Below are 25,435 nucleotides of genomic sequence, written 5' to 3'. Positions count from 1 at the left end.
TGCCCGGGGGCGTCCCCTCTCCAAGCTCCCCGCAGCCCTGGAGGGTTCCTGGGGAGCATCCACTGACTGTCCCCTGCGGCCGCGCTGCCCTCGGCCCTGTCCGGGCGTCCTCCGTTCATCGCCCCCCACGCAGCCCCCAGGGACCCGCACCTGACCCCCCACAAGGGCCCTGGCCGCTTAGAGGTGAGAGTCAAATTCCTTAGGGTCCACAGCGCCCTGCAAAACTGGGTTAACGGCTCGGGTCTCCGGTTCGGGGTCTTCCGTCCGCCCTCCAGCAGAACACAAGGTTAGGCATAGTTTGTCCCCGCGCCGGAGAGGAGTACGGAGGGACCCCCGAAGCTGAATGGTCCTACGGCCTTACAAACCCATCGCTTGGAAGCTGGAGTGGGGACAGGGCGATGGACAGCGTCGCGGAGACAGGAGTGGACCCACGTCCGGGGTCGGGAGGGAGTGAGGAACCGGGTGCGAGTCGACGCTTCACGTTTCGACTCTGACCGATGGAACCAGTTAAACCCAGTTAGGAGTTGGATCCTTCAACCCACTTAACGTAGCGAACGATGGCTGTGAGGAACTCTAGCTATCCTGTCTCTCTTTGTGTCTCTTTCTCTTTCTCTTTTAATATTTGTTTGATCTCCTTGCATTTGTTTGGCAAAAAAAAAAAAGTCTTAGAAACTGAGTGGAACGAGGTAGGAGTTGCGGAGGCAGGTGCTGCCAGAGTCCTGGAGTCCCAGCCCCGCCTACCCGCTCCTGGTCTCAGGCAAACTGACCCCGAGACCAACTGGGCTGCCACCTGCCCCGCATCTTGGCCAGGTTTCAAAGTACCCGCCTCCTGCTGTCCTGACTGGGAGAGGACAGGGGTGAAAGCAAAACCGCAGCAAAATTTGCTCTAAAGAAAACATCCATCAGTGTGCCCTTAGTTGGTAAGATTTGACCTCTTTGTGGCAGAAAGTGAACTTCAGAGTTCTCTAGTCCATGAGTTGGATCATCAAAAATCTGTGTGACTCTTTTATCCTTACCTGTATTTCTTCTAATGTTTCTCATGTATTTATTTCAAACTTAAAGACAATCTGCCTGAGATTTGGTTCCGGAAATGTGACACCTGGTAATTTACCTTAAAAAAAAAAAAAAAAATAGAGGAAGAATCATTGCCTGGAGGTACTGTCTTGAAAGTGAAACTTTTATTAAAATGTATTTTCCATCCTCCTCCACTTGCATACACAGAGCATGTTGGACTTCCTGTGACATTTACAAATCTTCAAACTGTTGTAGTCTGAAGCATGTGTATTCTTTGATGGCCAATCATATTTTACCAAAAGTAAGACACAATGATGGATATAAGGTGTACTTTAAAAACTTTTATGTCACTGGGTAGGAAAAACCACTGTCAATTATGGTATGTGATGCCACCATACAGAGCACCCTGATCTCACAGATGTTCAGATGTCAGAAGGAAGTGTGTGTTTTATAATTTGTGAGATAGGCTCTCTTGGTAGAGCGTGATGACACTTTTCCCTGAGAACTTTTCATTGCTTCAAAGAATGAAACTGGTGGTGTGCAGTTCAGGAAGAATAAATGAAAACAGTTTGCTGGGAAAGCAGTTGGCCAAAGTAAGGGTGGTAAGAAGTGGAATAAGGAGAATATGAAAGAGGGAAAGAGAGAGGGAGAGAGAGACATGGATGGATGTTGGGTAGGGAGTAGTTCAGAACCATTGAGAATCTTTTCAAGAACCAGCAGGAAAATGAATTCATTCAGTATCCCCATGAGCCAGGGTTTAACAAACTGGTACATGGGAGAGTTATTCTTAAACCTTGTTTTCCTGAAACACTGTTGTTTTAATTCTGAGGTTTTTTTAAATATATTTAAAATTTGAGTGTATCCAACCACCAGAAAAAAAAATGCTAGGGAATCCACAAAAATCCTAAAAGTGTTCCCTAATAAATAAGAAAGAACGAAACCATGAGTTTTAGCATGACTTCAGATCAGATCAGATCAGTTGCTCAGTCGTGTCCGACTCTGCGACCCCATGAATCGCAGCACGCCAGGCCTCCCTGTCCATCACCAACTCCCGGAGTTCACCCAGACTCACGTCCATCGAGTCAGTGATGCCATCCAACCATCTCATCCTCCGTCGTCCCCTTCTTGCCCCAAATCCCTCCCAGCATCAGAGTCTTTTCCAATGAGTCAACTCTTTACATGAGGTGGCCAAAGTACTGGAGTTTCAGCTTTAGCATCATTCCTTCCAAAGAAATCCCAGGGCTGATCTCCTTCAGAATGGACTGGTTGGATCTCCTTGCAGTCCAAGGGACTCGCAAGAGTCTTCCCCAACACCACAGTTCAAAAGCATCAATTCTTTGGCGCTCAGCTTTCTTCACAGTCCAACTCTCACATCTATACATGCTGTTTCCTTTTCGGACAAAGGAGCAGCAGGCGCTTTCTGCTCAGGGGTGGGAGGGAAATATACTTGGGGTGGGGGGGGCGCTGTACAGGACAGGAGAAGCCAGCACCAGAGTCAGGGGACCCCACAAAGGCCCCATGGTTGACCCACCCCTCCTCGACCATGCCTGCAGGACAGTTAACCGGGTGTTCCAGGAGGAAGCAGAGCCCAGACTACACTTCCTTGATAGGCGCGCCCACATCCCAGCACCTATGCCTTGGGCTAGAGAAGCTGCCCAGGCTTCACAGAACAAACTGGAATCAGGCACAGTTTTTAAAAGGAGGTCAGGATTTCACTCCACTGTATCACAATTGCAGGAGACAAAGGAATCAAAGTATGAATGAGGTAAGCAGAAATGGTGTGAAAAAAAAGAAAGGAAAGAATATGATAATTTGCAGGATTAGTCACTCAGTTGTGTTCGACTGTTTGTGACTCCATGCACTTTAGCCCACTAGGCTCCTCTGTCCATGGAATTTTCCAGGCAAGAATACTGGAGTGGGTAGCCATTCCCTTCTCCGGGGGATCTTCCTGACCCAGGGATCAAACCCCGGTCTCATGCACTGCAGGCAGATTCTTTACCACCTGAGCCACCAATGATAGCTTGCAGGAATCTTACTAAAAAGAAAATATTACTCTTGGGACAGAAGGCCATTCTTTACAATAGCTTTTTGTTGTTGTTGTTGTTGTTGTTTAGTTGTTTAGTTGTGTCTGACTCTTCTGCAACCCCACGGACTAAAGCCTGCCAGGCTCCTCTGTCCATGGGATTCTCCAGGCAAGAATACTGGAGTGGGTTGCCATGTCCTACTCCAGGGGAATCTTCCCAACACAGGGGTCAAACCCAGGTCTCCTGCTTTGCAGACAAATTCTTTACCATCTGAACCACCACAATAGCTTTAGATCCTTCAAAAATTGATTTAAAAATATGAATTCAATAAAAGAAACTCAAAGATAAGAAAAATTTTAATTGAGATGAAAAGAAGATTGCAGACTTACAGGAATACACTGAAGATCATTGAAACATATTACAGAAGAAAAAAGAGGAAAAAATAGAATAGATCCTGCTGAAAGTAAAAATATTTTAACAGAGGAAAGGCTCTTAATTCCAAAAATTCAGAGACAAACGTGAAGTCATTTATTAAGAATCCGATGTGGAAGACAGATAAAGCACAGTCAGGCATTAGGATACTTGAGTTTCCTGACATAGTGAAACCAACAAATGGGACTGAAAATGCAAACAAAAATGAGATAAATTTTATTGAAATGAAGAAAAAATGGTCTTTAGGCCAAAAGAGCATGACATTTTCCAGGAAATTTTCATATAGGAATGCTTAGTATCTTCAGTAGTTTAAATGCAAAGGAAAAGAATTATTATTATTTAGGAATTGAAAAAAGAGTAAATAAAGGAGAGAAAAATCACATCAAGTTGCTCTCAGATGTCTCCAGGGCTGTGCTAGATGCCAGAGGACAATGGTTCCAAGGGAAAAGTTCTAGGGAAAGAAACTTTTTCCCAAGAGGGTGTGTCATCTAGCTAGAAGATGTCATTCAGATTGAAAGTCAACAGAAAGGGGCTTCTTCAAAAGAACAAAGGAAATTCAGCACCCATGAGCCCTTATGGAAAAAACAAACTGCTGGAGAATAAAATCCAGCAAATAGTAAATAAAGAGAGAAGTCAAAGTAAAGAACTCAGGCACCAAGAACTCATGATATAAAGGACTGTTGGCCACAATAGAGAGTCCAAATGCCATAATGAAGACCCAGCACAGACAAAAAAAAAAAAAAAAGGACTGTTGATGAGTATTTATGTAAATGTGGAATTAATATAAAACATCTTTGGAAATTGTGGAATAAAATGTGATTATTACGCAACTCTAGGTACACACACAAAAAGAAAAAGTGATCAGGTAGGGGCAGAAGAGGAAGATGGAAGGAAATATGAGAGTGAGCCCTATAGTTCTCATCTTTGAAGGCGTGGATCAGTAAACAGAGATGTGAATATTGTATTCCAACTTCCAATGCCTTTGTAATTTTTTTAACTTTGGAGGGATATTTTAGGGAGTTATTCTTTCTTATGAAAATAATTGAAATGTCAACAATTATTCTGCCTTTGCTTCAGTTTTTTTCCAAGTAAAATTAAATTTAGACAAAAATACCCTGTGTGTGTGTATGTGTGTGTGTTCTGCGTGTGTGCTGTGTGTGTACATAGAAAGATCTCTGGGATTATGTTGTTCATTAATGTAAATGATGGAACTATCTGGATACTGAGATTTTACTTTTATGCCTTATTTTTATTATTTTTTTTTAATGAGTGAGTTGAACTATTCTTACCAAAACAAGAAGTAAACCAGAAACAAGTATGCCAAGACATTAACAATGGTTGATGCCCGGTAGTAAAAATAAAAATGCTTGTTACTTTCTTCTTTGTGCTTTTTTGTATTTTTTTTTAATTTCAGGGGGAGGGGGGATATATGTCATTTTATTTGTAGAGTTTTTCTGAATCCATTCATTCACTGACCAGCGAAGATGTGCCAGGTGTCAGGCAGTGCCGGACAGAAGAAACAACACAGTTCTGCTCTCTACCCGGAGAATAGCAGGCAGCAAGTTCTGTGAGGGTTGTCTGTCTGTCTGTCTGTCTTTGTTAGGAGGAGTTGAAACTCAAAGAGTCACTTTGCCACAGTAGCATCTGTTTGAGCTGGGCCTTGAAAATTAGTAGTGTTTGTCTGGGGATCAGTGACAAGGACGGTTGGGGGCGGGAGGAAGGGAGAGGGGTCGTGGTGATAGGAGGTTCAGAGCAGGTGTGATTTGTGGCTCAGAGTTCAGAGCGAGACACTTGTGTGGCCACTTGAACAGTGGTGTTGGAGAAGACTCTTGAGAATCCCTTGGACTGCAAAGAGATCCAACCAGTCCATCCTAAAGGAGATCAGTCCTGGGTGTTCTTTGGAAGGAATGATGCTAAAGCTGAAACTCCAGTATTTGGCCACCTCATGTGAAGAGTTGACTCATTGGAAAAGACTCTGATGCTGGGAGGGATTCGGGGCAAGAAGGGGACGACGGAGGATGAGATGGCTGGATGGCATCACTGACTCAATGGACGTGAGTCTGGGTGAACTCCGGGAGTTGGTGATGGACAGGGAGGCCTGGCGTGCTGCAGTCCATGGGGTCACAAAGAGTCGGACACGACTGAGTGACTAAACTGAAACTAGATCTAAATGCAAATATAAAAGCATTTAAGCCTGATGGTGAATCACCAAATAATAATACAGAGTTGGCATTTCCTAGCACATCTTGGGAGAATTCCTAGAAGTAGGTGGAAGCAGTAAACTCAGGCCCAGACTCAGGAGGGGAGCAAAGAGGAAGAGAGGGTTCCCATGGGCACACAGCCAGGGCCAGTGCCACTGCCCACAGCTGCCGGGGACCCTTCTGCCCTGGCAGCCCTGGGCACACATGCACTTGAACTTGAAGGCTGCCCACAACCCTCAACTGCTAGCCACCAGCCTGAGATGGACTCTGGACAAGGCAAACCCTGAGTCTCCCCTTTCCAAGGATCTGCCATCCCAACCCATAGCATGCTGGCAGACAGTGAAGAGTCTTTAAACCTCTGCTCCTGGCCCTGCTATGTACCCCGATCAAGACTGACCTTGACATTTAGCTCCCGCCAGACCAGGTAGCCACCCACTAGGCAAGGCGGGCCAGGGATAGCTTCCACTCTGCCTGGCCCAGGCTCCCTGCACACACGCCAGGAGGGCATCAATGCACCATGATTCAAGATGGCCACAGGAGAGCAATAAACCAAGGGTGGGACCCTTCTTGTGTGCAGGGCCCCTAGGGTGGCTGAAGCCGGCTCTGGCTGCAGAGATAAGAGTAACCAGAGCTTTAGGAAGGCTGAGCTGCTTGGAGTCAGAAAGTTTTAAAGAGCTTCATGAACAGTTCCAGGCGGGATGCCAAGATGGGAAATTAGATTTTCCAAGGAAGCAAGAATCTGCTATCAGATATCTAATTGGCAGTGGAGTATGAGTCACCAGGAACAAAGAAAGGGAGGCAACGTCCTGTGGCCCAGAGCAAGAGAGAGGGATTCTAGTTGTGTGGTTGTGTGTGTGTACTTTCAACTGCTGAGGAGAGGGAAGCTTCTGCAGAGGCAGAACAAGGGCAGAAATGTGCCGCCATCAGAACAAAACAGAGAGACCAGAGGCCACAGGACAAGTGGTCAGGTAGAAGCGAGTCACCCCCAAGGTGGTATTCCACGGTCTTGGTGCTCCCAGCATCTAGAGAACATCCACGACCAGGCAAGCCCTCTGCTGAGGAGTGATGATGGCAGATAACATCGCATGTCATAAAGACATCTCTGTGGTTGTTCTAATGATGGTACACTTCCCAGATGGCTCAGTGGTAAAGAATCTGCCCGCCAATGTAGGAGATGCAGGGGTTGTGGGTTCCATCCCTGGGTGGGGAAGATCCCCTCGAGGAGGAAATGGCAACCCACTCCAGTATTCTTGCCTGGAGAATCCCTTGGACAGAGGAGCCTGGTGGGCTACAGTTCAGGAGGTCGTGAAGAGTCAGACACTACCAAGCATGCACATGTCACGGGAAAAGTTGAGGTGCCTGGATAGCTCATGGGTGGCAGGTGGCAATTTTGACTTGGAGTCTTTGGGCTTGATAGCGTGATAGTCGAGGGGACTTTTTAATGTATTCTTAGCTTGAATTCACGTCTGCTACTCGGGGGTCATTTTTCACTTTGACTTGGGGCTTGGTGCTACCCCAGTGTTTGCGGGGACAGGAGAACACCCAGTAGTCTGGATGGAGACAGAGATCTGGGGGAGAGAAGGAATGAGACCGACTGGGGGCTCCGTAAAATGTTTCAAGACTTCCTTTCTCACCTTGGAGTGAAGAAGACTAACTTACTCAAAATGCAGATGCTAAGAAAGAAAATACCTTTAAGTCTAAAAGCTCAGAAGTTTCCGTTAAAAAAGAAAAAAAAAAGCCGTACAGGCAAATCAAAGGACAAGTGACAATGGCGGAGAAAAATAAAAAAAGATGTGACTCATATCACAGAGGGCCAGTTTGCCTCGTACTTAAAAAGTTCCTTCAAAGTGATGTGAAGAAAGAAGTCTTAAAAAGAGGGGATATATGTATACGTATAACTGATTCACTTTACTGTACAACAGAAACTAACACAGCATTGTAAAGCATTTATATTCCAAAACAAAAATTTAAGAATCAATGTAAAAAAAAAAAAAAGCAACGACTCAAAGACAGACAGTTAACTCAAAAGGAAACACGTCTGCCATATATGCTCGGTCTTACTTAGAATAAGAGAAGTACAGAATTAATATAAGTCTGAAGACAACTTGGCATTTGATTTTGAATTTGAATTTTGAATTTGAATTTTGGCATGAATTTGATTTTCAGAAATCCAAGAGCTTGATAGTTATCATTATCATAATCATTATTTATCATTATCATTCCCTACAAGCTCTTTCTTTGTGGGGAAGCAGAAATTCTCACACACTGCAAGAGGTTGTGCAAACCACTACAGCCGTAAGGGCGAGAGTGTGGCCATCTCTATCAAAGCTGCAAATGCAAGGATGTTCCTGGTGGACCAGTGGTTAAGACTCCGTGCTTTCATTGCAGAGAGGCTTTCATTGCAGAGGGCCAGGGTTCTATCCCTGGTCGGGGACTAAGATCTCACAAGCCTCACATTTAGTGAAGCCAAAAAAAAACAAAGACGTGCATGGTCACTTTGTGCCTGGTCTCTTCTGTCTGCCCCTGCAAACCAAGCCTCCACCTTCCCCACCTTTTACTGTGCCTTGGGATCCCATCTTGTATAGGTACAGCCACCAGCTGCCTTGTCCTATGGCTTCGATTGGAGTCAACCAATGGGGAGCCCCAAGGGAGGAGAGGGAAGACAGTGAGGAATATCTGTGCTCCTCACGCTGGACTCTCTCCTTTCTAATTCCAGGCTTGGGACGTTCCCTCTGTACCTCAAGCCCACGATGATAACAGCCCTCACTGCTGTTACTTTCAGATGCTATGCTCATCCCTATGGTTGGCCTGTAGCCTGCTCACACATTTGTATTAAATAGTCCCTTGATGAAAATCTTCCTTAACTTAGACAGAGTTGAATGTGTTCTTACCTGCCGGGACCCTGACTGAACCCCCTTTGGCCTAGCAGTACTATTTCTGGGAAGCTTTCTCACACTTAGACTTGACATGCTCAGAATGAGGCATTTTCAAGAGAATCCATTGCAGAAACAGTTGGAAGTCACTCAAATGTTCTTTGTGGTGACTAGTCATATAAATCACGGTACGTCCACAGAGTAGACTATATGTAACTACATTAAAAAAAAAAAAAGAAAGAAATTCTCTTTGGTGCAGATACAGAAAGAGCTCCCAAATTTATTTTTAAGTGGAAAAAAGCAGGAATTAGACAGGCAGTGTATATGCTACGTGTGTACTAAGTCGCTTGAATTGTGTCCCACTCTGACCCCATGGACTGTAGCCCACCAGGCTCCTCTGTCCATGGGGATTTCCAGGCAAGAGTTCTGGAGTGGGTTGCCATGCCCTCCTCGACCCTTGGGTCAAGAAGATCTCTCTTCTGTCTCCTACACTGGCAAGCAGGTTCTCTACCACTAGCGTCACCTGCTATCTCCGATTTAGAAAAATAGGGTTGGGGAGAATAAGAATACATTTTTGTATTTGCTTATGCATGAAGGTGAACATGAACTTGGGCAAACTCCGGGAGACAGTGAGGGGCAGGGAGGCCTGGCTTGCTGCCATCCATAGGGTCTCAAAGAGTTGGACATGACCAGGCGACTGAACAACAACATGTATGAAGATATTCTGAAGGACTAACCAAAAAATAAAAATAGTTTTCCAAAGGGAGCGAGACACTTCAAAATTTGCTTTTTCATATATTTAAATTTTTGGAACCAAATGGCTATTGGTCCCACAAGCTGAGATAAAGCTCCTTGTGTAAATGGGGTGAATGATCCAGCTCCCAGAAGGGCAGAGAGGAAACCTGGAATCAGGAATTTCCTGCTGGGGACTTCCCTGGTGGCCCAGTGGTTAAGAATCCACCTTGCAATTCAGGGGATGCAGTTTTAATCCCTGATCAGGGAGCTAAGATCCCACCCACATGCCACAGGGCAATGAAGCCCACAGACCTCAACTACTGAGTCCAAGGGACACAACTAAAGAGTCCGTATGCTGCAACGAGATAAATCCCACGCGCCACAAGTAAGACCCAGGTCACTTCAGTTCAGTTGCTCATATGTGTTCTTCCCATCGCGTGGCCAAAGTATTGGAGCTTCAGCTTCAGCATCAGTCCTTCCAATGAACGTTCAGGACTGATTTCCTTTAGGATGGACCAGTTGGATCTCCTTGCCATCCAAGGGACTCTCAACAGTCTTCTCCAACACCACAGTTCAAAAGCATCAATTCTTTGGTGCTCAGCTTTCTTCATGGTCCAACTCTTATATCCATACACGATTAATGGGAAAACCAAAGCTTTGACTAGACAGACCTTTGTCAGCAAAGTAATACCTCTGGTTTTTAATATGCTGTGTAGGTTAGTCATAGCTTTTCTTCCAAGAAGCAAGCATCTTTTAATTTCATGGCTGCAGTCACCATCTGCAGTGATTTTGGAGCCCCAAAAAAATAAAGTCTGTCACTGATTCCATTTTTTCCCCATCTATTTGCCATGAAATGATGGGACCAGATGCCATGATCTTAGTTTTCTGAACGTTGAGTTTTAAGCCAACTTTTTCACTCTCCTCTTTCACCTTCACCAAGAGGCTCTTTAGTTCTTCACTTTCTGCCATGAGGGTGGTGTCATCTGCATATCTGATATTGATATCTCTCCCGGCAATCTTGATTCCAGCTTGTGCTTCTTCCAGCCCAGCATTTCTTGTGATGTACTCTGCATATAAGTTAAATAAGCAGGGTGACAATATACAGCCTTGAAGTACTGCTTTCCCAATTTGGAACCAGTCTGTTGTTCCATGTCCAGTTCTAACTGTTGCTTCTTGACCTGCATACAGATTGTCTTTGTCTGTTGTCTTTGCAGTTTAATTAGGTACTTCAGAATTCTGATCACCTAATATTGATTTCTTTTCAGATGTGAAAGGAAAGGAAGGACACATAAAACAACAAAAATGCTTTTGAGCCAGAATGTGTCAGCGATTGGACCACTGAATTTGTATCCCATGGGTGAGTGTCACTTTTTCTCACAGCTCCATCTACAGGGATCCTGTTAGGAAGTAGCCAGTTGATTTCCTGGTCCTGAGGACACAGTATGAGCTGCCCAATGTCAAGAGCCAAGTGGAACTTAGATAGGAATTCTGTGTTGATGGTTTGATATACAATGGGTTTCTGTTCTACTGGTGTTTTAGGAAAACAACTAAATAATCATAGGCTTGAGGCTCAATAATGAAGGGAGCTAGCTTCATTGTAATTTGAAGAGGAATTCCCCTTAATACTCTCATTCTAATCCAGGGTGGAGTTTATCACTCCATTCCTATATTTGGAAAGAGGCCAGACCCCTAGGACTTCCCTGGCAGCTCAGTGGTTAAGAATCTACCTGCCAATGCAGGAGACCTGGGTTCAATCCCTGGGTTGGGCAAACTGTAGGACAATATCTATGTATCCTAAGTGTAAAGAACAATTTCTTAAAGCTTATAAAGCACACATCATGACCAAAAAAGGTGTTCTATGAAAATTAAATGTTTTTCTATTCAACAAAGGGTAATAATGAAATAACAGATCAGGAGAATATATTTCAGTTCAGTTTAGTCAGTTCAGTTGCTCAATCATGTCCGACTCTTTGCGACCCCATGAACTGCAACACACCAGGCCTCCTTGTCCATCACCAACTCCCAGAGTTCACCCAAACCCATGTCCATTGAGTCAGTGATGCCATCCAACCATCTCATCCTCTGTCATCCACTTCTCCTCCTGCCCCCAATCCCTCCCAGCATCAGAGTCTTCAAATGAGTCATTCTTCACATGAGGTGGCCAAAGTATCTGATCTCCTTTAGAATGGACTGTTTGGATCTCCTCACAGTCCAAGGGACTCTCAAGAGTCTTCTCCAATACCATAGTTCAAAAGCATCAATTCTTTGGCGCTCAGCTTTCTTCACAGTCCAACTCTCACATCCATACATGACCACAGGAAAAACCATAGCCTTGACTAGACGGACCTTTGTTGGCAAAGTAATGTCTTTGCTTTTGAATATGTTATCTAGGTTGGTCATAACTTTCCTTCCAAGGAGTAAGCAAGCATCTTTTAATTTCATGGCTGCAATCACCATCTGCAGTGATTTTGGAGCCCAGAAAAATAAAGTCTGACACTGTTTCCACTGTTTCCCCATCTATTTCCCATGAAGTGATGGGACCAGATGCCATGATCTTAGTTTTCTGAATGTTGAGCTTTAAGCCAACTTTTTCACTCTCCTCTTTCACCTTCACCAAGAGGCTCTTTAGTTCTTCTTCACTTTCTGCCATAAGTGTGGTGTCATCTGCATATCTGAGGTTATTGATATTTCTCCCGGCAATCTTGATTCCAGCCTGTGCTGAATGGGAAAGACTAGAGATGTCTTTAAGAAAATTAGAGATACCAAAGAACATTTCATGCAAAGATGGGCTCGATAAAGGACAGAAATTGGTAGGGACCTAACAGAAGCGGACGATATTAAGAAGAGGTGGCAAGAATACACAGAAGAACTGTACAAAAAAAAATCTTCATGACCCAGATAATCACGATGGTGTGATCACTTACCTAGAGCCAGACATCCTGGAATGTGAAGTCAAGTGGGCCTTAGAAAGCATCACTACGAACAAAGCTAGTGGAGGTGATGGAATTCCAGTTGAGCTATTTCAAATCCTGAAAGATGATGCTGTGAAAGTGCTGCACTCAATATGCAAGCAAATTTGGAAAACTCAGCAGTGGCCACAGGACTGGAAAAGGTCAGTTTTCATTCCAATCCCAAAGAAAGGCAATGCCAAAGAATGCTCAAACTACTGCACAATTGCACTCATCTCACACGCTAGTAAAGTAATGCTCAAAATTCTCCAGGCCAGGCTTCAGCAATATGTGAACCATGATGTGCAACCTGGATTTAGGAAAGGCAGAGGAACCAGAGATCAAATCGCCAATATCCGCTGGATCTTGAAAAAGCAAGAGATTTCCAGATAAACATCTATTTCTGCTTTATTGACTATGCCAAAGCCTTTGACTGTGTGGATCACAATAAACTGTGGAAAATTCTGAAAGACATGGGAATACCAGACCACCTGATCTGCCTCTTGAGAAACCTGTATGCAGGTCAGGAAGCAACAGTTAGAACTGGACATGGAACCACAGACTGGTTCCAAATAGGAAAAGGAATACGTCAAGGCTGTATACTGTCACTCTACTTATTTAACTTTTATGCAGAGTACATGATGAGAAATGTTGGGCTGGAAGAAGCACAGGCTGGAACCAAGATTGCCAGGAGAAATATCAATAACCTCAGATATCTCAAACCTCTCCAAAAAATTCCACCTGGAATAGATCCCCTGGAGAAGGATACAGCAACCCATTCCAGTATTCTTGCCTGGAAGATCCCATGGACAGAGGAGCCTGGCAGGCTACAGTCCATGGGGTCACAAAAAGTCAGACATGACTTAATAACTAAATAACAAAAAACTCCTATCTCCCTCCTCATCATAAAACCAAAATGTCACCCCTGAACTTTGGTTTCCACATTTCATTTATTATCATTTTTTTTCCATCACCCTATTCATTTGTGCCTTCTCTTTACCTTTGTTTTGGTTCTATTTCAGTATCACTGTGTCATCTGTTCCATAGTTTACCAGTAAGGGATCCATGGTTGGGACACTTCTCCCCCAAGAAATGTCATGCATTGGGAAGGATGTGACAGTGAGCACAGTAGGGCCTCAGCTACTAAAATACACCAACCCTGCCCTCCCACTTCTGAGTCGTGGTGACATCAGAAAACAAATGAGAATCCCCCTTCCCTTCACCGAGACCTTTCTCCCTCCACCAACCTTGGTAAATATCTTCGCCTCGGAAGTTTTAAAATTAGCAACATGCTTATTCACATTCTGAGAATTGTTCCAGAGGGATGACTGCTTCTCAGGATGGTTCCCCAACCAGCCAACCCTCATTACTAGTATCAGTTCCCAAACAGCTTATTTTGGATCCCCTGAGGACGAAACATCCTCGGAAGATGCACTGCTGATACCATCAACTCTTTAAGGTCATTTTGTGTGCTCATTCAGTCGTATCCAACTCTGTGACCCCCATGGACTATAACCCGCCAGGCTCCTCTGTCCATGGAATTTTCTAGGCAAGAATACTGGAGTGGGGTGCCATTTCCTACTCCAGGAGGTCTTCCCAACCCAGGGATCAAACCTAAGTCTCCTATGTCTCTTGCATTGGCAGGTGGATTCTTTACCACCTGGGAAGCCCAGAACCATTTACTTGACCCTTTTTCTTTAGCACAAGAAAGTCTTAGTCCAATATTAATATACGTGTGTGGAAGAATGCCAGACTCAGAGCAACAGTCATAAATTGAGCCTGGAGAGAGTATTGTTTGCTTTTCTAACATGTTTTTCTTCTTTCCAGTGCACATCAGCCTCGTGTTTGGTATTTCGTATGTTGCACCTGGTAAGAGATTTTCTTGACTTAACAAAATTTTGTCTAAGGGTGTGAGTGGGGGAGCAACCATTTAGAAGTCAAAAAATGTGGGAAATTGGATTTCTGAGTCCAAATCTGTTGCCATTTTGTTTGAATCTTTTTCCTCAAATACTTTCTCTGTAGAAGGAGAATTTAGCCAATTCTGATTTTCACATTTGTCTCATAAAACTATTACAGGAAATTAACACTAGAGTTAATTTTTAAACCCCTTAAAGGAATTGTTCTTGTGGTTGTTGTTTAGTCGCTCAGTCGTTCGATTCTTTTGTGACCCCATGGACCTACATGGACCCCATGTAGCCCACCAGACTCTTCTGTGTATGGGATTCTCCAGGCAAGAATACTGGAGTGGGTTGCCACTTCTCCCCCAGGGATCTTCCCGACCCAGGGATTGAACCAGGGTTTCCTACGTTGGCAGGTGGGTTCTTTCCCATTGAGCCACCAGGGAAGCCCCTTAAAAATATATCCAGCTCTCAATATTCTCACTATAGAAGAATGAGGAGACTGTGCCAAACAAAAAAATCTTCCAGAAATCATTTCTCTTTAATTTACAATTTTCCACCTGGTACCTGGTACCTGGTGCCAGATAAGAGAAAATACATTTTTTTAAACTAAATTTCTTGTCTACATATAAACCTTCCCACAAAACTTCGCTATGGGTTAAATATGTATCCAGCCTTGTGATGAGCACTGGGGGATGAAGACTTAGCAACCAAGAGGTAAAGGTCCTAACCACAGGAAACTAAGATGCTCTTTTAAATTTTAACCATATAAGGCAGAGTTGACAAATGTAACTGTAAGGTCTCCTTTGCCACTGCCACATCCCGGCTGAGTTGCATAACTCAACTTCTCAATCTCACAGTCTGTGAAATGGGTCTGTGAGTCAAATCTACTCCAGCATAGGCATGGGGATGAAATGCCTGGAAAGATCCAATCTGGGCACAGTCTTCACCCCCCTGTGGGATGGGGAACAGGCACAGTGGGAAATTCATGGGAAGGAAAGCTTGCCATGGGCTGAGCTATGTAGGGGGGACCAGAGGAGGGGTTGAGGATTGACCTGAGAGCATGAGGTAGCCCGGGATAACATAGATCATTTTGATCCAAATTGCTGCTGCGAGCCTGTGATAATTGGGTGAGCCCAAATTCTGGTTTCCCTTGTAGCTCAGTGAGTAAAGAATCTGCCTGCAATGCAAGAGTCCCAGGTTCGATCCCTGGATTGGGAAGATCCCTTGGAGAAGGAAATGGCAACCCACTCCAAATGCCTGGAGAATCCCATGGACAGAGGAGCCTGGTGGGCTACAGTCCATGGGTTGCAAGAGTCGGATATGAATTAACCACTTAAAGCACTACCACCAAATTCTCTTTACACGGTGCTGAGTTCCTGTATATTACTTGTATTAGCTCATTTCTAGTGTTCAACAAAACCATTTCCTTTGGGTTTCCAAGATCCCAGCCCTCTTGGAGGGGCTTCTCTGCTAGAAATGTGGGAGTTCAGATCCCAAGGGACAGTTTGAACCATGGCCAAGATAACAACACTGGGTTCCAGATTTCAATCTTTTTTTTTTTTTTTTAACTTCTGTTCCCTTTAGTTCTTTCAGATGAACATTGCACTTTAAAGATGAGATTCCGAAATTTCCAGTCAGTCTTATCATGGGAATTAAAAAACCATTCAATTGTACCAACTCACTATACATTATGGTACACAATCATGAGGTAGGTTTGACATTCTGTTTTTCTCTTGCTAATTTATATCGTGTTCCTATTATGTGGAGAGTAGGGAAGAGGTGACCTTACTTGTCATAGAGCTTTTCTCTCTCTCTCCCCCTCACTCAGCCCCTCTCAGTCTCAGTGTTTTATTCAGAGCTTTAAAAGTCCAAGACAAAAGACTCCTCCATTTTTAATTGCACTGAATGCCTGAACACCCCAAAGTTATTTTTGACACACTTGTACTTAGAGAACCAATGCCAATTTCTACAGTCAAAGCCTCAGATGCAAAATAATTATCGTCATTATTCACAATCACTTCCCTAGTTCAGTAAGTCTGGGCATTGAAAGTGCTGCATCGTTCTGAGGACAGAAGTCCAAAGACCTGCTGACCATATTGATAGGTTATATTTACTCCTCTCTACTCAGGGAGGCACACGGGACATCAGAAACCCACCTGGTCCCGACGAGGACAGGCCCAGGTCCAAAGTCTGGCTCGGTCACTAACCAGCTGTGGCCCTCGGCACAGAGCTCAGCCTCCTTGTGCCGATCCTCCTGCTCAGGGGTGGCTGCAGGCAGTCATGCCTAATGGACGGTGTCCTCTTCGGCTCTCTTATTCCCACATCCAACAATCACACTCCTAAGCCTTACTTTGGTCCAGTTGCCCCTCGGAGTGTCCTTAGTTGGCTGTTCATCTTATTGCTCTTACTGCTGCTATCTGACCTGCTGAAGGACCTCTGGTGGGTGTCTCTTAGTTGTTGGTGTTCAGTCGCTAGGTCATGTCTGACTCTGCCACCCCATGGATTGCCACATGCAAGGCTTTCCTGTCCTTCACTATCTTCTGGAGTTTGCTCGAGTCCTTTGAGTCCGGGATGCTATCTAATCATCTCATCCTCTGCCGCCCTCTTCTCCCTCAATCTTTGCCAGCATCAGGGTCTTTTCCAATGAGTTGGCTCCTCGCATCAGGTGACCTTAGTCCTTTCAATGAATATTCAGGGTTGGTTTCCTTTAGGACTGGGTTTCTGTTTGTTACCTGCCAACACTGTAAGTTTCTCCCTGCCTTAGGCAGTCACGTGTATCATCCACCTGCCTTTCTGAAGCTCAAGAGAGCAGATGTCTGTGTTGGTCCCATATAGGCTGACTTAGGACCAGACCGTGACATCCTCAATCTGAGAAAGAAGGAGTCTCAGGGAGGGGCAGTCATGATTGTCCTGTAGAATTAAAGAGATCTGGGGCCTCTTCCATGAACACCCAACATTTGCTAATTCATTCACCCAGCAAATATTTACTGAGCACCTACCACATGCCAGGGGTAACACTCGGAACCCAGATCCCTGTTTTCTTGGGGCAGACATTCCAAAAGTAGGCAGAGGTCTCAGTCAGCAAAGATATAACAAGCCAGGTGGGGGCAAGCGGTATGAAGAAAGATAAAGACAGGAAAGAGGGATCAAGAGAGAGGGGTAAGGTGTTCCACTTGAAATAAGGGGGTGAGAGCCGGTGACAACATGGAGATACTTCCCTTTGCTGTCCGCCTGAAACTGTCACAGCATTGTTAATCAGCTGTGCTCCCATACAAAATAAAATGTTTAAAATTTCAAAATTAAAGGAAAGAAAACCCACAAGGGACCTTTGAGAGCAGAGCCACACAGGAACATGCAATCGGGGCTTCGGGTTAATGGACCTGCATCACATACAGGCTAACACTGTCTTTGACCATCTCTTTGCCTTTCAAAGTAAACGAGAAGATATGAAGGTCGTCAAGGACTGTATAAACATCACAAGATCGTTTTGTGACCTCACAGACGTGTGGGTAAACACGACGGACATGTACATCCCCCAGGTGGTTGGATTCAGAGAGAACGCAAAGCTGGTCATTTGTATGGGCTCTTTCTTCCTGGCGCCAGACAGTGAGTTTGTCTTGTTTATTACCTTCATCATCATCGCTAAGCACATCGTTACTTGCTTTGCCATAAAGCAAGAAGTTCTGTAAAGGTGTTTTAGACGCAGGGCTGGGTTCACCTCCCAGCCCTGCTACCTCCTATCTCTGTCACCCTGGAGTGGTTACTTGGCTTCTCTGAGCCTCCGTTTTCTTCTCCAAAAAAGTGGAATGATAACCTGTTCTTTGACAATAAGGGCTCTCTGTGCCTGTATAAGGCCGTCACTCAGGCAGGAGCAGCTGCTACGTTTTTTTGAAGCTATTATTCATTAAAGTATAGTTGATTTAGAATGCTGTGTTCACTTCTGATATACAGTAGCTGCTACTTTTTGCTTTGTTTCACAGCCTGACAGGAAGTGTGGAACGGGGTTCAGAAAGGCCTGTGTCTGAGCTGTCATAACTTTGGGGGTCTGTGTTTTCCTTAATACTGCAGCCCCTCCCCCAGATCAGATCCCAGTAGCGCTGGCATGTGTGAGCACCCAGGTGTGTGTGCACATGGGGCCCAGAGAGAGAAGCCTGGATGCCAGGAGTAGGCGTGCCCGCTCTTCCTTTCCCTACCGTGGGAGGCGGCTCCTTCTGGCCTTTGTGTTAACAGCTCCAGAGCAGCTGGCAGTGGCTCTCTGCCAGACTCCATCACATTTCTGGTATTCTGATCTTGCAGAGGGCTTTGCAGGCAGCTCAGTGGTAAAGCATCTGCCTGCCAAGCAGGAGACATGGGTTTGATCCCTGGCTTGGGAAGATCCCCTGGGGAAGGAAATGGCAGCCCACTCCCGTATTCTTGCCTGGAGAATCCCATGGGCAGAGGAGCCTGGTGGGCTACAGTCCATGGGGTTCCAAAGAGTCAGACGTGCTTGAGTGACTCAGCAGCAAAAGGAGCCATGTTAAAGGCTGTGTGGGTGTGCACGCACACTCATCTGTGCTTCCAAAGTGATGATAGCTGAATCCCATGGAGCAAACTTGGATACTTAGAGATTCTCGGAATTGTGGGACTGCGTGTTTGTGTACGTGTCCTCGTAGAAAAGAAAGAAAAGCCCAACTTATAGAACATGGTACTCAGACTACTCAGACCATTGAAGAATGTATATTAACACAGTTATGAGATATCTTTTTTCAAGACTCAAATGGTAAATATAAAAAGTAAGTAAATACCCAGACTTAGAAGAAATGCAGAGAATATAGCTTGACACAGTCTTTCCGAAGGTATTTGGCAGTATGTGTTGAAAACCTTAACCTGGGCTTGCTCTAATCCCAAATTCCTCCAAGAATTTGTCCTAAAGAAATGATTACAGCCAAATGCAAAGACTGAGCTCTGTTAATACTCACTGATATGCAGATTCCATTCAGAAAAATTAGAGCCAATCTAACTGTTTAAAAGAGTGAATCAATCTTTTGAAGACTGAGAAAAAAACTTCACCCTTTTTGAGCCATATATGGTCTCTGTCACATAGCCTTAATTCATTCACAACCCTTTCAAAAATAAAAACCATTCTCAACTTTCAGGCTGTGCAAAATCTAACCCACAGGCCCTAGTTTGCCAGCTCATAGGCAAACATGCATTTAATATGTTTATGAAATAAGTGAAAATATACACCATGTAAAACAGTATGATTTAATTTTAGTTTCGGTACATGTGTACACTAGTTCAGTTTTATATGTGTGCGTGTATTTATCCACATACTGCATACACAAAAGAGGATTAACCGCATTCAAAGACAATTGCCTGTCTGTATTTTCTGATATTTCTGCAATGGTTATGTATTGTTATTATATTATTATTAGATGAGAAGTCATTTTTCACTCTTACGTTTCGAATACAACCTGAAAATTGTGAAATACTTTCACCCCAAAATCTGTCCTCCATTTCTTGTGGTAATAGTAAACAAATCACTTCACTTTTACTGTTCTCAGTTTTTCACCAAATAAAATATGCATATATATAACCCATGCCTCGAGGGCCACAGGAAATCAAAAAGAGAGCTGTAAAGAGGTATGGTTGTATCAGGACAATGGTTATCATTACGGTTATGCTATTTATTGATTAACCTTGGGGTTTATTTCATTTTCTAAACAGAGCCTTTGGACCCACCAGAGTTTGAGATTGTTGGTTTTACAAACCACATCAGTGTGAATGTGAAATTTCAATTCGACAGTCCCGGGATACTAAGTGAAGAATTACAGTTTTACTTAGCATTTATTGAAGAGCATGCAGGGAACAGTGTTAAGAGGGTAAGTGGTCAAAACAGTTCTGACTTGGCAATGAATACATTGCTAAAAGACACCTGTGATGATTTGGACAATCAAAACCGAAGGGTCTGGGCTTCATTGCTTTTGAGTTCAGGAAAGACGTCTCCAGGGTTTTCTATAAAGGGGAGTAGGGAGATGCTATGATAGTTGGAAGGGGAAGTGGGGTCTATGGAGGGACTTTTTAGATGGAAGAAATGACAGCAAGTCCCTATGCGGAGGGAATGTTCCAGGTGGTAAGGGGAGTGGGGGAGGGGAGTGATGTTCTGGAGATGAGTGGGCAGACTGTCATGACCTTGGGCAGGGGTTGACCTTGGCTCTGAGCAGGAACTACCCATCTGAGTCATAGTGGGGGAGGCGGAGTCCACGGCCACCAAGGGGGAAGGAGCTTCCAGTGAAACAGGAAGCAAGCGTTGCAGACTGCAGATCACATGATGACCACAAAGATCATGCCATGTGTGGGACCCAGAGTTCTGGTGCCCAGCTACGCTTTGGTGGTTTCCCTTCCAGGCCAGAGCACTCCCACCAGGGCACTTCTGCTCCGTCCCGCCATGCATGACCTTTTAGTTTATTGCGGGGTGGGGTGAGAAAAAAAAATTCCTCTTCCTTCCAAATAGAAACTTGCAGAAAAATATTATAGAATGCTGTATTTGAGCTGGTGGAAAGCTTCATTTATCAAACCTTTGGTAAGAATGTACTTTAAAGACTATAAACCATTCTACAAAAGTTATTTTTCATGAAAGAACCTCTTCAGATCATCTCTTTAATTCCAAAATCGAACAGAAGTAGCCAGGGAAGAAGAGGCAAGGTGTTTTTAGGGAAAGGACAGGGAAATTAGACCTCAGCTTCAGTTCTGCCACAGAACTGTGTGGCCTTGAGGAGGTTACTAAACCACTCTGAGCTACAGTTTCCTCATCTGGAGAACGGGAATAATGCCTACTTTTCAGACTCTTTTGATAATCAGATGAATTAATATATATGAAAGCAGTTTCTGAAGTGTAGATTCATATCATTAATGAAGTAGGATAATCTTATTTTCTGATTTTTGCAAGGTGATCTTGAGTAACATCACCTTACAAAAATGACATCCTGGAGACCTTTATTCCTCATTGGGTCTTTTTCTCCTCATTTGTCAAAGGAAGTTGCTAGACTAGATTTCATGGTTAAAGATGTGTGTGTTTATACATGTGCATGTAATTTTGAATAAATCATTTGCCTGAGTAACTTATAAATAACTTTTTCTTGCCAAGCCTATGATATTTCTATCTGTGTTTTTAAGATTTGAAGACCAATTCTCAAAGACTCTCTTAGGGCTTGCCTCTAAACGAAATTCTCACTTAATGTCTTACTGATGTTTTTTTCTCTTTTGCACATTTTTACAGCATCAACCCCAAATAACTGGAAACATCACCAAAAATTTCAATTATGTCATCGACAAGCTAATTCCAAACACAAACTACTGTATATCCGTTTATTTTGAGCCTAAAGATCCAAGAAAAATAAACAGATCTCCCTTAAAATGTACCCTCTTTCGACCCAGACGAGAATCAGGTATGACAGTTTTTGAAAATTCATGGTTTGCTTAATCTGAAAATCGCGAAGCACTAATGATATTTCATCCGACAAGGCACATCACAGAGATGTCTTCTGTTGGTCAGACTCTACCATGTGGTAGAGCTGCTTTTATGTTGCCATCCCATGGGGACAGTCAGGTAACTTCCACTTCAGGAGGCTAAAGTGGAAATGATTTATTTCTGGGGCAGGATCGGGTTCAGTTCTGTGTGGCCTTGGTTTGGCCGTTATTCAAGTCAAGTGTTGGAGGAGGCTTGGTTCCTGAAGCAACTGCCTGCAGAGGTGCCAAAGGGTAGGACGACAGTCGCAGTGAGGTCCACAGACATGGCCTGGCTCTCCAGAAGGTTGGCTGTAACTCATGGATGAAAATGGAACTTGCCAGTGTGGATGAGCTGGTCACGGATGAAGGCTGAAAGCCCTTCTGTGGCCAAGGCGCCAAAACAGCATACAACGTCCTCCCCGAACCTTCCTTCGAATGGAGGAATTTGCAGGAAGGACAGTCAGCCTTAGGAACATCCACTGCTCATTATTTTCTCAGGAAGCCAATTGTTTTGCCCAGAGTGAAAATCTATGAAAATCTCCCCCAAAGAAGCCTTTCTGAATTTCCCAATCCCAGTGAGAGTTTCTTTAGTGCTCTGATTTACCAGAGTCAAAATAAGATGAGATTTAGAAGGGAGTGACTGTAAGTGTGATGGCTTCTTTGCGGATGAAGTGAGCTCCACTAATGAGCAGCTGACATGTCAAGTTGCCTGGTGTTTGCTATAACTCCAGGCAGTGTGAGTTTATTCACCAGTGTTACTCAGAATCAAATGATACACAGATCAATTTTAAAGGAAAAACTATTTCACAGCTTTAACTTAAATCATGTTTATAATGTCAGTTACATATGGGTAAAACTTTGCCCATATTTAACTCAACATTAAAAAAACTAAGATCGTGGCATCCAGTCCCATCACTTTATGGTAAATAGGTGGGGAAACAGTGGAAACAGTGACAGACTTTACTTTCTTGGGCTCCAAAATCACTGTGGATGGTGACTGCAGCCATGAAATTAAAAGATGCTTGCTCCTTGAAAGAAAAGCTATGACCAACCTAGCAGCTGACAGAGGTCCGTATAGTCAAAGCTGTGGTTTCTCCAGTAGTCATGTACGGATATGACAGTTGGACCACTAAGAAGACTGAATGCTGAAGAATTGATGCTTTCAAATTATGGTGCTGGAGAAGACTCTTGAGAGTCCCTTGGACAGCAAAGGGGTCAAACCAGTCAATCCTAAAGGAAATCAACCCTGAATATTCATTGGAAGGACTGGTGCTGAAACGGAAGCGCCGATCCTTTGGCCACCTGATTTGAAGAGCCAACTCATTGGAAAAGACCTTGATGCTGGGAAAGATTGAGGGAAAGAGAAGGGGACAATAGAGGATGAGATGGTTGGATGGCATCCAACTATTGGACATGAGTTTGAGCAGACTCTGGGAGACAGTGAGTGAAGGACAGGGAAGTCTGGCGTGCCATAGTTCATGAGGTCGCAAAGAGTTGGACATGACTTAGCAACTGAACAAACCTAAAACTGCATATAGTCTCTTCATGCCTATGGCTCTTATAAAAACGTAAACCCAAAATGAATGAACATAATTTGCGTCCTAACACCAATTCCTGGTATATTATAAAAGATTATAACTCAGGAACAGGCAGAAGGAAGAGATACACAGGGCAAAACAATAGGCTTCCTGAGAAAATAATGAGCAGTGGATGTTCATATCCGTTGACATTTGGAAAGTTCCCCCGGCAACCAACCCTGTGATGTAGAGGGTTGGAACTATCAGCCCCACCCCTTGACTTCTGGGGAGGAGAGAAGGGCTAGAGGTTGAAGTGACCACCAGTGGCCAAGAATTTAATTGGTCATGTCTATATAACGAGTCCTTCTTAAAAACCATAAATGATGGGGTTTGGAGAACTCCCAAGTTGGTGAACATACTGAGATGCTGGGAGGATGGCATGCCCAGAGACGGCACAGAAGTCCAAGCTCCATCCCGCATACCTGGCCCTGTGTATCTCTTCCTTCTGCCTGTTCCTGAGTTATAATCTTTTATAATATACCAGGAATCTAGGGAGTAAACTGTTTTCATGAGTTCTGTGAGCCATTCTAGCAAATCATCAAAGCCCATAGATAGCCCTGTGGGCTCTGCACTAACTCCTGGTACTATCAGAAACGAGTCGAATCTCTGGACACCTAGTTGATGTTGAGAATTGGTGTTAGGACACAAATTATGTTCATTCATTTTGGGTTTCACATAAACCAAGTGAAGTTCAGAGGGGCTTGTTCTGAATAACAAAAAAAGCTCCTTTCACTTTCTTTGCTCTTATTATTTAGGAATTTCTAAGGGTTTCAGACTTGAGGACAAAGACCAAATATGTACTTCTTATTATAAATCAGAGTGTCACAGCAATAAAAACTCAGATTAGAAATAGGACTTGACGGACCGTGGTTGGCTGAAACTCAGTCTGCCCTTAGGTGAACCTGCTCCTGCTGCTGCTGCTAAGTCGCTTCAGTCGTGTCCGACCCTGTATGACCCCATAGACGGCAGCCCACCAGGCTCTGCCATCCCTGGGATTCTCCAGGCAAGAACACTGGAGTGGGTTGCCATTTCCTTCTCCAATGCATGAATGTGAAAAATGAAAGTGAAGTCGCTCAGTCGTGCCTGACTCTTAGCAACCCCATGGACTGCAGCCTACCAGGCTCCTCCATCCATGGGATTTTCCAGGCAAGAGGACTGGAGTGGGGTGCCACTGCCTGACCAAAGGCACTGGAAGGTGATGTCCTTGCTCTGTGGTGACTCAGTGTCTCCCCTGACTCTTCCCTGTTTCACCTGCTAAGAATGGTCATATGGCAACATGCTGGCCCATCGCTTCATGCTTCCGTGGTAGGAACACATCACTTTGTATACTTCAGCGTCTGTTCTTTTATCATTACATGAGACAGTTAAGGTACAGGTATGCCTCGCTATCCAAATATTTCATGCCACAATTCTTGTCTGAAACTTCAGGAACCAAGTAGGTTCAGATCATGTGACCCCTCTCACTGTGTAAACTGGCCATGTGAGCCACCCTCAACTAGCTAAACCCAGGGACCAGGTAGGTTTGGATGGTGGGGGATTCTTAAAGGATGAGCTAGAACCAGAGTTAAGTTACTGGGATATCAGTGGTAAAACACTGATATCTTAAAGCAGTATTGATAAAGGGGGATTTATTCCAGAGAAATGGAGAAATGCCTCCCTCTTGCCAAATCTTAAACTAATCAGCTGACTTTTTTTCAGTAAGTTCCCCAGGGAAAGGTGTCCTCATCCATTTGACAAATGTTTATTGGGGCCCACTATGGGCCAGATACTCTTCTAGATACTGGGGATACAGCAGTGAATAAAACAGATAAAAATTCCTTAGTTTATAGAGTTTACATTGGGAGACAAAAGAACAAGATTCAAAAAAATAAAATATGTATTGTGTTAAGGGATGGTTAAGTATAATACTATAATACTCTGGAGAAAAATTAAGCAGAAAGGGCAGGGGAGGGGTAATGTCTGGTAAAGGATGGTCAGTTCAGTCAGTCAGTTCAGTCACTCAGTCGTGTCCGACTCTTTGCAACCCCATGAATCGCAGCACACCAGGCCTCCCTGTCCATCACCAACTCCCGGAGTTCACCCAAACCTATGTCCATCGAGTCGGTGATGTCGTCCCCTTCTCCTCCTGCCCCCAATCCCTCCCAGCATCAGGGTCTTTTCCAATGAGTCAACTCTTCGCATTAGGTGGCCAAAGTATTGGAGTTTCAGCTTTAGCATCAGTCCTTCCAATGAACACCCAGGA

The 25,435-nt window shown here is 44.2% G+C and overlaps 1 protein-coding gene across 1 annotated transcript in view; it reads left to right on the top strand.

The window, feature by feature from the left end:
* IFNAR2 (interferon (alpha, beta and omega) receptor 2) overlaps positions 1-25,435 on the top strand; it is a 65,451-nt gene that overhangs the window by 31,220 nt on the left and 8,796 nt on the right. The window contains exons 2-7 of the mRNA XM_010862292.1: positions 10,545-10,636; positions 14,055-14,096; positions 15,713-15,836; positions 17,562-17,734; positions 19,835-19,989; positions 21,387-21,555. Of these exons, the coding sequence (XP_010860594.1) occupies positions 10,582-10,636; positions 14,055-14,096; positions 15,713-15,836; positions 17,562-17,734; positions 19,835-19,989; positions 21,387-21,555 (718 nt within the window). The 5' untranslated portion in view covers positions 10,545-10,581. The remainder of the gene's footprint in view (positions 1-10,544; positions 10,637-14,054; positions 14,097-15,712; positions 15,837-17,561; positions 17,735-19,834; positions 19,990-21,386; positions 21,556-25,435) is intronic.

The sequence above is a fragment of the Bison bison genome, unplaced genomic scaffold (genome assembly GCF_000754665.1).
Source record: "Bison bison bison isolate TAMUID 2011002044 unplaced genomic scaffold, Bison_UMD1.0 scf7180017864481, whole genome shotgun sequence".
In the NCBI taxonomy this organism is placed as follows: Eukaryota; Metazoa; Chordata; class Mammalia; order Artiodactyla; family Bovidae; genus Bison; species Bison bison.
Note: the sequence above shows the minus strand (reverse complement) of the source record. Positions and strands in the feature narration are given on the sequence as shown.